Below are 12,301 nucleotides of genomic sequence, written 5' to 3' on the forward strand. Positions count from 1 at the left end.
TGATGACAGTTGTGACAGCTCGTGACAGTGCGACCGCCTCGAACGGAGTACGAAGTGCAGAAGTTGGAGAAAAATTGGTGAAAATTCAGGAAAAGCCATTTAATCCGATCTCCCGATAAGCGGACACTTCGTTTAGGCAATCAGTGCACCTAGTGAGACACCATGGCTGCCACTGCCAGGATTTTTGCTCGTGTTAGAGGTAAATTTCATTATGTAATCGCGGTGAGAAAATTCTGGGCAATTGACAGCGCATTGCTCGTCTTGCCCATTTGGGGTGACTCAATTACAATTTCCGGCCTTGACACCTGCTCCATGGGGTCCCTTTTAGCCATTTATACCCAGAAATGGCATTCCACAATGTTCAGGGTCACGAAAGAATCTCCAGTTCTCGACTCTGGAAGAGATTTCCCAACAAATCTCCAGTTTTTCATGTAAATTAGCATTGAGCTGGAGGGAGGAGGTACAAGTCCGGGAATGATTGTGATAAAGCAGAGATTGCGGTGTTTATTGGGTGACCTTGTCACTCGGTACAGCGACATCCCCTCCGCAATTGACAACAATGTAAACAGAAGTTATTTTTACGCAACTTCACATTTCTCTCCTCACAGATAACCTCGTATTGCCCGGAGTGAGGTTCAACAGCGTCTACAATGCCACCCGGAAGAACTTAATCCTTACGGGTGAGACTCGTGTGATCTGCCAGGGATTCACGGGCAAACAGGGCAGCTTCCATGGTAAGCAGGCCATTGAGTATGGAACGAAGATGGTTGGCGGAGTGTCGCCAGGAAAAGGAGGAAAAACTCACCTAAATCTTCCCATCTTCAACACGGTAAGTGATGTTTTCTGCTTTCTCTGAGAGTTCTTTGATCTCTTTGATGTTCAGGAAGATTCCTTTAGGGGCTGATTAGTTCTTTTTTTTGGTCCTATATTGATGAATTTTCCTTTTTATATGAATTAGAATTGAGAAAAAAATTAGTTCAGACGTTTTTTCTTGATTTCTGCTCTTTCCGGGTACCTTAAACTGATGCACTGAGCTTCAGAAATAGGGATAAAGTTAAAAAAGAATCCTAAATTATTCAAAAATTCTCTTCAGTATGAAAATAGTAGGATTCTGCGCTGAGAAGTTTAAAGAAAAAATCTTTATATAAAGAAAAATTGGAGATGAAAGTCAATCGTAAGGAGTCTTATCACCCTTTGGCATTAATCTGCAAATAAATTCAATTCTGTTTGCCTGAGAATCTTCTAAAATATCTCAAAGGCAATAGAATTAAATTAAAATACCTTCATATGTTGCCATAAATTATTATTTTTTGCTCAAAGTGAGAAAGGAAAAGAAGCCCAAAAAGAAGGTTCACTGAAGCATTTCATTAACCCGTTTCTTTACTTAATTTTCTTTCCTAAATCATGAAGCATTAAATTGATTAAATACCCGAAAATTAAAGATTTAATTATTTTCATTCAGTTTCAAGAAGAAATAAATAAATTCTATTTAACCCTTTCGCGGCTTTTGGGTCACAAACTGATCGAAAAATTTTCCTTAATTTTCTTTTAAACATCATTTCCTTATTATTGCTTAAGAGCCAATGATTTGCATTTCTTTTAGATTCATTGAAAATATTCTTTAACATTTTAACCCTTTGAAGTTAAATCTAAAACACCTTGAAACATTGAAACATGAGTAATTTGTATCACGATATTTATTGCTTAGACCCTTTTAGAGGACTTTTCTCAGTCAAAACGTCTTCTTTGGCCTCTTCTGCATGAATTTAATCAATTTGATGCATTTGTAACTTTTGGGAAAACAATTAAATTCATAAATATTTGGAAAAATAAAATGTTTCACGTTTGACTCACGCTTATGGCCCAAGAAAGAAGAAAGAGTTTAAAAAAATCCAAAATGTCTTTTCGAAGCTTCGAATAATCGAATCTTATTCATCTAATTCTAATCTAACGGCATAAAAAGTCTAAAATTTCATGAAAAAACGAAAAGAATCATTTAACCCTTTCGCGTCTATATGAAACATAGAAATATTGAAGAAATCGAGCTTTTTGTCACGATGAAGATACTGTAGATGTCTTTTATGTATTAAGTTTTAGCCTTTCTAGACATTCTTTAGGTCTTTAGTGAAAATGTTAAGTCTTTAAGTCTCTGTATTCTTTCTTAACCCTTTCGCGTACACGTGAAACATAGAAACATTGAAACATGCGCTCCTTTTATCGCATTATTAACTCTATGGATGCTATCAGAAAAGATTTCTCTGCCAAACATCTTCTTTGGTTTAATTTACGTAAATTTAACGCATTTATATGTTGGAAAAACAATTAAATTAAGTAAAATTTAGGAAAATAAAATGTTTCACATTTGGGTCTACGTACGATCCAATAGACGCGAAAGGGTTGAATCAAATTTATTAAATTTATAAAGTCTTCGATGAAAATGAAAAAAATCCTTTTTTTATATTAAAATTTTTATTTCTTTGCCTTTATTTTACAAAAATATAATTACACATTTATTCAGTTCTTTTATGTTTGTTTAAAACACATTTTTTTCATACAATTTTTCTAAATTTTTATTATGTAAATCATTCAAAAATTATCTCTAAAAAACCATTTTCTACAATATAAAGTTGTTCTTAGTTGATAAAAATGCTTAAAAATAAATTTTCTAATCTCTGAAAATTGAGAGAATACACATTTTGGAATTTATTATGTCATATTAAACGGTTTTATTTAATTTTCTTTAATAAAAAATAAATCATTCAAATCAAATATGATAATATTCTAGCCCCCCAATCTCCCCTCATTGTTGATGATTATGCTTTGATGTACCTATATTTATTTTTAAAATGACGCAGAGTATATGGAAATATATTACTCTAAACATAATTTACGTGTAGTTGTAGCTCACCCGGCACAGTGTGTATGTTTTGTTGGTTGTTCTTGAGAAAGTCCAGATAAATAAACTCGCACTGCATTTTGTACTTTCGTTGGAACAGAAGCAAAGTCCAACTTCCGGGAATTTCTTCTTCCATTTTCAATGCTCCTTTTTCAATATTTTTTCTTCTTCTCCCGTAAAATCTTCAAGGGTGGGGCTTTCAAGTCTTTCAAGGGTTTTTATTGCATTTCTCGCGGGTGGTTTGGTTCCTTATTATCCTCCAAGTGCACGTAGTTGATCAATATCCTCATTGAAGACGGCGCTGAGGAGGTAACGTTGTTGCCTGATGGAATCTTGGAGGAAGTCACGTAGCATTTGCCGTGGAACATCCCGCATATAGCCACCGAGCCATTCGTCTACATCTCTCCAATTGTGACAATGATAGCCGAGTGCTCGAAGTGTTCCAGCTGTTGTTTCCGGATTAGTGATGTGGTAGAAGATTTCCAGGGGTATGGCGGAGTTACATTGGAGATTCTCGAGATCCATCACTGAGTCGTACCATTCTCTAAAAATCACATCTTGCGCATGTTTAGCTGCAATTTCACTTATAGACTCCTTCAATGATTCATATTTGTATTTTAATTCACGAGTCTGAGTTGATAAATCATTGAAGCGCTTCTGTAGCGCCCTGTGCGTGGTTCCGAGAACAAAATATGTGCTAAGTAGGTAGTAGAATTTTCTAAATGCCCCCAAGAAGAAAGAGAAGAAGGACTTGGCGGACTCAATGATCCACATTGTTACGACCGAGCTACAACGACAGCAGGAAAAAGACTGACTAAAAGGGCGATAAAGAAATTTTGGGAGGGCAACGAATAGAAGAACACAAATAGGGGAAAATATTTTGTACATAATGTAAACTTGTATTTACATAATGTCTGGAAACGTTAACACTATGGGGGAGAATTTCTTATGTACCTACAACACAAAATAAAAATAAATTAGTTGTGTAGTGTACCTACTTAGCTGTAGGTATATGAAGAAAAATTTGCAGAAAAGGTGTTTCATAATTTACATAATAACAAAAAGCATGTGACTTTGCCTTCCATGTGTTGTAAAAATGTTTTTGGAATTTTATTTAAACAGCAACAATCTATTTTTAGACTTTAAGCGCTGTACAAAGTCTTTTTTTTTTTGGGGATTTGGAAAAATATATTTTGGTCAGAAAGTTTGTTTTTTGAACGATGAAAAATTTATGCTTTCTGAGAGATTTTTGGGAATTATTTATCTTTTAACAGCAACTCGTTAATGATTTTTATCGAAAACAATTAAATCAGAGAAGAAAAAAAAAAGATGCATTGTCTTGATTCGAACCGGGATTATTCACATTAAGTGATGTGATTGCTACCAATTGTTCTAATTTATTTGATATTCCAGTACAAAGAAAGTTCTTTGTTTCATTTATTAAATTTATTTTCTTTTTTGCTGAAAAATTAATTAATTTTCTTGAATTTTTCTATACTAGTTCCACAATTAAAAACTTGCAAACTTCACAATTTAACCTCCTTCTATTGGCACACAATCTCCTGAAAAGCCATATTGCTTATCTTAGGAAGGTTTGTTACTGAAGGGAGGCAAATAAACCACCTATGTGTGGGTCCGAATTACGCAATGGTCTCATTGTTCAATCAAAGTGAGAACATTAACTGAATTCTGCACAAGAAAATAGCAAGTTTTTGTGATGAATTGAATGGAAAATGTTCAATGAAATTTTTGGAAAATTTCCAGTTGTTTAGAGAGAGATTAAAAACGAATAATAACTTATTAGTTGGTATACCACAATCGTGGCATACCAAGTATTGTAATCGTCTGAAAAACCGACCACCTCAGATCGGGCTCAAACTTGGTATGAGCACGTTTTAGACATCCCACATTACGAAAATGGTGGTGGAAAATTTTTGATCCGGCCGGCCTGCCGGCCGGCCTTCCGGCCGGCCTTCCGGTGGTCCAAACTTTGCCTTATAACTCGAGAACAGTAACAGATAGAGACTTCCGGTTTGAAATTTTCTATAGAAATGTGGGTGTAAAATTTCATTTTTTCGCATTTTCAAAATCCAAGATGGCCGCCGTCCGCCATTTTGAAATACCGTCAACCACTTCCCTTATAGCTAGAGGTCTGAAATTTTATTATGTTGTAGAGCTCAGTGAGATATTTTCATCAACAATTCATACTTGACAATCGGTCAAGTCGTTTAGCAAATATGGCGGTCTAAAGCAAAAAGTGTTTTTTCGATATATCTCGAGAACGGCTTGACCGATTTTGACCATCTTGGTATCAAATGAAAGGTATTGAGAAGCCCTACAACTGTTTAGAACATTTCAAGTTTCAAAAACATCCGCAAGAGGCGCTAAAAACAAAAACAAGAATTGCCTAACTTTAAGGGGCAATATCTTCGAATTCCGATCATAGATTTCCTTGAATTTTTGATATGTTGTAGCCTGACTCAATATCTTTCACCAGTCCGAAAATGAAGAAAATCTATGACGCCGTTTAGAAGATATGGCCATTTGAAAAATTCTTGTATTTGAAAAGTTCTAAGAGCCATATCTCTTGAACGGCTTGACCGATTTTGCTCATCTTAGTATCAAATTGAAGGTTTTACAAAACTCTACAACTTTCTGGAACATCAGAAACCTCTAGAACCATTCCTTGAGGACAAAAAGTGCAAAATACTGTTTTGGTGAAACAAAAATCCGCCATTTTGTGTTCTGGAGGTGACCTTGAAATGTATCGAAATATATGTTAGATTATAGCTTATTTCAATACCTTTCCAGAACTAGTCAAGAAATTTCTGTAGGTCTATTAGAACTTAAGATATAAGCATTTTAATCTGTCAAATTGCTAAATTTTACAAAAAATCGACCTTGCCTACTAATACTACTCACAAATTAAATTACAACGCATAGACTGACCCATCCGCGTTGTGGTATACCAACTCTAATAACTGGACGCGTTATGATTGACTTTTCTTTGGAAGGAAAAAAAAAACAAAATTTACTCAAAAATGCAATTAGCCCGTTCGCGTCCAACGTGAAACATAAAAACATTGAAACATGCGCTCTTTTATCACGATATTTATTCTATAAACGATCTCGGAGGACATTTTTCAGGTAAAACGTCTTATTCGACTTCTTCAGTGTGAATTTCATGTATTTCTAACTATAGGAACGGTTACGTTATAATTCCGTACGTAAACCATGCGTACGTGGTGCATTTTGTGTACATTTGCGTACGTAATTAAAAATCAATTAAGTCAGGTAGCAATTCTTCTGTGGTTGGTACACTGCTGTGAATGTTGCGTCCGTTGCGACCTCTTAAAGACTTATTTTTGGTTGTCGTAGAAATGAGTCGGTTACAAATAAATATGTTTTTAAAACCAAAATTGTATATTCCAAGGATAAATGCAGTAAATAAAATTATTATGTGAAATTAGTTTCTCTAATCAAATAATAAGCACATTACAACGATGAGAGCATTTCAAAATGTCATTTATATTAAAAGATGAAGCAAAAATAGAATTTTATGTTCACGACTACTCACGACAACTTTACGGATCCTCATTACAAAATGTTGTCAGAACTACGACAACATTACGACTACTTTTCTTAAAAACTGCTAAGCATTCAATTTTTGTATATTATTTTTATGTCAAATCGTAGAGTAAATGGCGACGACCACTTATATGATTCAATTTTGAACAAGAATACAATAATAATTAAAATATTGGAAAAATAGTTTTGACTAGTCGTGAAAACCCGTGTTGCTTGGGTCGTTGAGTGTAAGAAAAGAGCAAGAACTGAGCTGATGTTGCTGAAAATGGTATGTTTCATTTTGTTTGTAAGTTGACCTGTTGGCGCAGGTAGTGACCTTTTTTATTGGTCTTTAATTGTTTGTTAATTACGTACGCAATGCACTCGAAAAAGGTAACGTACGCAAATAACATGACACCATAGGAACTATAGAATTTATTAAAAAAATGGGAAAATAAAATGTTTCATGTTTGGGTATATGTATGACCCAAAAAACGCAAAAGGGTTAATTAAGACATCATTATGTTAACCCTTTAAGGTTTTTTGGGTCATACGCTGACCCAAACGTGAAACATTTTATTTTTTCAATTATTTATGAATATAATTGTTTTTCCATGTTACAAATGCATCAAATTCACGCATAAGGGGTCAAAAAAGACGTTCTGAGTGAGAAAAGTCCTCTAAAAAAATTCATAGAATAAAAATCGCGATAAAAGAGCGCATGTTTCAATGTTTTTATGTTTCACGTTGGACGTTAAAGGGTTAAACTTTTCTAACCCTTTGGAGGATTTCGCTAGACAAAGTGGCCAATTCGACTTTTTTCAAGCGCCACAGAATTAAAATCTACTTAATATTTTGTGCATTTCGTGATAAATTCTATATCTTTATGTAGGGAAGTTCAATTACTTACTTCAAGTTCGCCGAAAGAATATTTGGAAAAACATTTTCTTTTGAGAGAAAATCAAGGTCAAAGTTTTGAGGTTAGAAACCTCGATCCTCCAGTGTTAAATAAATGTTTGAAACATTTGCGCTTATGTTTCATTGATATTTTTTTTAGAGAAGATACTATTGAAACATTTTTCCAATTACATTCCTGATGGAGAATAATTCATATTTTCGTTTGTGATTGGAAGTTAAAGGAATTTCAGGAAAAAAAGTTTTTTTCTTCTTCTTTTATGTTTTTTCAGCAAGAGACAAAAATGTTTAAAAAAATAATTAGTTGAAACTTAATAACGAAACATAAACGCGAATGTTTCATGCATTTAAAGAAACAAAAAAGAAACACATTTGTGACGTCATTGATTGCATTTTTAGACAAAGAAATCTCTGTTGATCTTCTCAGCAGATCTCAGTGAAAAATGAAGAAGAATTCAAAGAACTTTTTTTTTGGTGAAAGAACAAATAATAAATAAAAGAGAAAATATGAAAAGAAAATAATTTCTTACCCTCCAAACAGGTGAAGGAGGCAAAACAAGCGACAGATTGCGAAGCAACGGTAATCTATGTGCCACCCCCTCATGCTGCAAAGGCAATTTTTGAAGCTTTAGAAGCTGAAATTCCGCTGATTGTGTGCATTACGGAGGGTATTCCGCAGCAGGATATGGTACGCGTGAAGCATGCCCTTCTGCGGCAGGATAAGTCGCGTCTTGTGGGTCCCAATTGTCCGGGGATCATTGCACCCGATCGCTGCAAGATTGGCATTATGCCGGGGCACATCCATCGGCAGGGCTGTGTGGGTGTTGTATCACGTTCCGGTACACTCACGTATGAGGCTGTCAATCAGACGACAGAAGTGGGCTTGGGGCAGACACTTTGCGTGGGAATTGGGGGTGATCCCTTCAATGGTACCGACTTTATTGATTGCCTCAGTATCTTCCTCAAGGACCCGGAAACGAAGGGTATTGTTCTCATTGGTGAAATTGGTGGTGTTGCCGAGGAGAAGGCAGCTGAGTTCCTTCTTGAGCACAACCAGGTAAGAATTTTTCTTTCTTGAGGTGTTCTTGGAAAATTCCAAGAAGGTTTACTTAAAGTTTGTATTGTTTTTTTTTCTTCTGCAGGGAATTAAGGCGAAACCTGTTGTGTCGTTTATTGCGGGTCTTACAGCACCACCGGGACGTCGTATGGGTCATGCAGGAGCTATTATCTCGGGCGGTAAGGGTGGAGCGCAAGATAAGATTAATGCTCTTGAGAAGGCGGGAGTTATTGTGACGCGTAGTCCGGCGCAAATGGGCAAGGAGCTGTATAAGGAGATGAAGCGTCTTGAACTTTGTTAAGAAGGAAAAATAATAAAAATGAAAAATCAGCCAGCCCGCCATTAAAAGTGGGATACAACTCCATGGAGCCTCCGATAGAAAGGAAAGGTGCTTCGCCATCTCAGTGGGTAAAATATTTGTCACAAAATTCCATCAAATAGAGCGTCTTTTGCAGTTTTTCTTTTAACTTGTCTTGATCCTCCCAATAACTTTGCCTTCTTCTCTTTTGTCTCCCTTAATTCCCTTTCCCAGGTGCTTTGTGTTCTTCCTCTAATACCATTCCCCAAATAAAGACGCTCTGCTTGACGAAATGTGTGACAATTCATGCAGATTTAATTGTTATTTATAAAATAATAAAAATATAAATCCATCGAGAGATAAACTAAAAAAAAATGAAGGAGAATAAATGAATCACAACACACTCACACATTTTAGAGAAGATTTAGTGGAATTAAAAAAAAATGCACTCTTTTGATTGTTAAAAAAAGAAAAAAATAATTGTGAAGCTGATAAATTAAATCGCAATGAAAAAGTGAAGCTCATTCGGAATTTAATTGACCTCCCCATTCACTGCAAATGACCCAGATTTCTTGGCTGGATGGAGACTCGTTTGCCCTTGGGGAAGGCCCGAAAAATTACAAAAGAACCCAAAGTGGTGGGGAAATCTCGCTGAAAACCACGATTAGTCATTAAACCGCATCTTATTTGCTTTTCTTTTCATTTTTTTCGCATTAGAATTTCATTGGAAGTTGTAAAATAAAAAATCAAGAATTTCAAGGTGAAGCACAGAAGAGATTGGGTGTACCTCTACCTCATGGAGGGAAAGCCGTGTTGAAGTTTTCATTGAAATTTTTGAATTTTTCAATGAAAGATTTCAAAGGAAATTTTAAGATTTTTTCCGTTTGGTTTTTCATGGTGATAGGATAGGGATGTTTTACTTCTTCTGTGTACACTCTAAAATACAAAGTCGTCAGATTAGGCTCAAACTTTGGATCAGCACAAATTTTTAAATTTGTTCAAGCCGGAAGTCAATAATTTCCCGAGTTTTTCGTCGGTTAAACGAGTTTCTCACCCAGAAAAAGTCACGTTTTCCAGAGCTTTTAGCTCCGTTCGGATGCTTGTTCAGTGGTTACAAAGAGAAAGAATTTATTTGCAAACATTTTCCACTAACTTAAGAAAATGTTTGTAAATGAATTCCTTCTTTCTGTAGCCACTGAAAAAGGCTTCGATCGGAGCTGAAAGCACTGGAAAACGTGAATTTTTTCACTCAATGATCAAGAGTATGTTGAATAATCGCAATGGACAGAACAAAAAACTTTTGAAAGATTCAGTGGATTCGGTACATCCGCCATTTTGTTTCAAAGTCGCGTTTATTTTTATTTTTCTTGAATTATTTGACGAATTATTATTATTATTATTAATATTATTATTATTCTTTATTCTCAATCTTTTTTGATGCTTTAGGATAAATCCTTCCGACTGCGTCAGCCAAGGGACGGTAGGTCAACCCAAACACATCCTTTCAATTTTAGGGGCCAGAGCTTTCGACGCTACTGTGCGTCTTCCTCAGTGGTCAATTGTGTCTTTGTTTGGGAATCGTCAAACGTCTGAAGTGAGTGATCTTGCTGATTTTCATGTAGGGGGATTCTCTTTTTTCTTTGATTTTCTTTCACTATACTGTAACTGACTTCTTGGCAATTGTCTGAGGTATAACTCTATACATTTATTATCTAGAAATTCAATTTGTGATTATGATGTACGATGGGCGCGCAAGATCATCTGTGGAGCGGTACGCCGCGCCGGAGTCTTACAGACTGTGTTGGCTACGGGGTTTATGTTTCCATTTAATTCATAATTAAAAGAATTGTAAGTAAAATTACCACATAGGAAGCCAACAAGTTAGTTTTCAAGAACAGAAAACACAAAGTGAGGTTATGTTACAACGAACGCTAACGTCGTAGGCTTGTTTTCAATCTATAGACGCCATATTGAATTTTTATATTGCTTTTATCGTTGAATTTATTATCTAATACTGTCTAAAAGTTTGCAAAAAGATCTTTATTGTCGTTTTATCATTTAAAATCCGTAAAATACTTAAAATATTCAAGATTTCAGGGTTTCAAAAGAAATTCTGTACCACCTCCATTTTCAAAAAAAAAATTAGTTCCGTTCACTCATCTCCCCTGCGTTTGTTTATCTCCAGTCTCCACACGCAGCAGCACCCGTGGAGGCCAAAAGTCAACCGTGTCAGCGTTAAATTTGTGACTTGAGAGAGATAAGAAAGATTCTGCCCAAAATATTGCTACATCAATAACACTTTTATTCTCACATGGGAGTTACACAGATTTTTCAAGATTTTTTTTTCCTCAGAGATGACTTATTGTCTTGGGGGCGCTTCGGAATGCCGGAGATTCGTTGGTCCCATCAATTCATTCGGCGGGAATGAGTTTTGTGGCGGAGTTTTCAGTGATGACCTGCAAGAGGCTACCACTAGTTGGGCGCTCTTCACCCTTGGTCCACTTCAGGAAGGTGTCCGCTACGAATTCTAGGGGGGTCCAGGTGCTGAAGTCTGCCTTGGGCATCCATTTGCGATTCATGGGGGTATCGAGGGTTACAGGGAGAATGGCAACGACCAGGGAATTGTCAGGAAGTCCCGAATCTTTGCCTGCGAGGGATTTTGTGAGCTGGTGCACTGCTGCCTTAGCCATGCCGTAGCCAATCATCCCGGGAGTACCGTCCAAAGCGGGTTTAGCTCCAGTGAGACTCAACACTCCACCGGGTTTGAGGTAGTTAGCCCCAATTGCAGCTGAGATTGCTGATGTCCACACACTCTGGCGCCACATGAGATCGCTGTTCTTGGCAAGATCCTTAGCTGCATTCCCACCGGCCCATCCACCGGCTACGCAAATCACAGCATCCACCTTTTGGGAAAGTTTCATGAAAGTTTTTTTTCGGGAAAATTTCATGAAATATTCAAAGCCTTACCTTGGAGTCACTGAGGGCGCTTCCAACCTGGGATAGCACAGCAGACTCCTGATCCACCCACGTGGCGTCCTTCTCAACCAGTACATTGGCATCAGCAGTCTCATTGGCTGCCATGTCGATGCTCAGCACCCACTGATGGGGGAAATAAATCAAAGAGAAAGGGTCAAGCGAGGTCATTCCAGCATCTCTTCGTGTCAAGGACTTACCCAATTGTTCTTCTTGAAGTGCTGCACGCATGCATTTCCCAGGGCTCCACGACCTCCATACACAACCACACGTCCAGCCATCCTTTCTGCTTTTCAGGAACTTCCGGGGAATTTAGGGAAAATCAACAAGTTGTGCGAGGTTCTTTTGCAAATTCCTCTCCACGTTCTTTGACAATTGGACTTCTGCGCAAAAAACTTTGATTTCAAATGAATTGCAAACTCCGTGAAATTCCGTTTACTTTCAGTTAATCCAACCGGGGAGCCGTGAGAGCACTGTGCTAATCTTTCCCTGTGGACGGCCAAGAGAGATCTGTGGGGGATTTGTGGAGAGAAAATTGAGAATCGGGGATTTTCGGTGATCAGATTATTTCCCGCCAAAAATGTTTTTTGTGTTA

At 36.8% G+C, this 12,301-nt stretch overlaps 4 protein-coding genes across 4 annotated transcripts in view; 1 reads left to right on the forward strand and 3 right to left on the reverse strand.

The window, feature by feature from the left end:
• Positions 1 to 12,301, reverse strand: part of LOC129792365 (transient receptor potential cation channel subfamily A member 1) — a 1,125,827-nt gene that overhangs the window by 60,150 nt on the left and 1,053,376 nt on the right. The gene's annotated exons all lie outside the window — the stretch shown is intronic.
• LOC129792430 (PIH1 domain-containing protein 2) overlaps positions 1 to 12,301 on the reverse strand; it is a 927,269-nt gene that overhangs the window by 60,150 nt on the left and 854,818 nt on the right. The window lies entirely within an intron of this gene.
• LOC129792440 (succinate--CoA ligase [ADP/GDP-forming] subunit alpha, mitochondrial) lies at positions 30 to 9,252 on the forward strand. Its single transcript, XM_055831504.1, has 4 exons — positions 30 to 199; positions 609 to 829; positions 7,920 to 8,435; positions 8,521 to 9,252. The coding sequence occupies exons 1-4, from the start codon at positions 163 to 165 to the stop codon at positions 8,734 to 8,736; spliced, it is 990 nt and encodes a 329-aa protein (XP_055687479.1). The 5' UTR covers positions 30 to 162; the 3' UTR covers positions 8,737 to 9,252.
• Positions 11,013 to 12,227, reverse strand: LOC129792450 (dihydropteridine reductase). The gene is made up of 3 exons (XM_055831514.1): positions 11,907 to 12,227; positions 11,701 to 11,832; positions 11,013 to 11,636 (listed from the first exon to the last, which is right to left on the reverse strand). Exons 1-3 carry the CDS (start codon positions 11,985 to 11,987, stop codon positions 11,145 to 11,147), a joined length of 705 nt encoding a protein of 234 aa, XP_055687489.1. The 5' UTR covers positions 11,988 to 12,227; the 3' UTR covers positions 11,013 to 11,144.

This window comes from Lutzomyia longipalpis, chromosome 3, assembly GCF_024334085.1.
Source record: "Lutzomyia longipalpis isolate SR_M1_2022 chromosome 3, ASM2433408v1".
NCBI lineage: Eukaryota > Metazoa > Arthropoda > Insecta > Diptera > Psychodidae > Lutzomyia > Lutzomyia longipalpis.

Coding starts and splice junctions, on each gene's coding strand:
- LOC129792440 (XM_055831504.1), top strand. CDS start 163: ATGGCTGCCACTGCCAGGATTTTTGCTCGTGTTAGAG. Junction 830..7,919: donor ATCTTCCCATCTTCAACACG/GTAAGTGATGTT, acceptor CCCTCCAAACAG/GTGAAGGAGGCAAAACAAGC. Junction 8,436..8,520: donor TCCTTCTTGAGCACAACCAG/GTAAGAATTTTT, acceptor TTTCTTCTGCAG/GGAATTAAGGCGAAACCTGT.
- LOC129792450 (XM_055831514.1), bottom strand. CDS start 11,987: ATGGCTGGACGTGTGGTTGTGTATGGAGGTCGTGGAGCCCTGGGAAAT. Junction 11,833..11,906: donor ACTTCAAGAAGAACAATTGG/GTAAGTCCTTGA, acceptor TTCCCCCATCAG/TGGGTGCTGAGCATCGACAT. Junction 11,637..11,700: donor GCGCCCTCAGTGACTCCAAG/GTAAGGCTTTGA, acceptor CTTTCCCAAAAG/GTGGATGCTGTGATTTGCGT.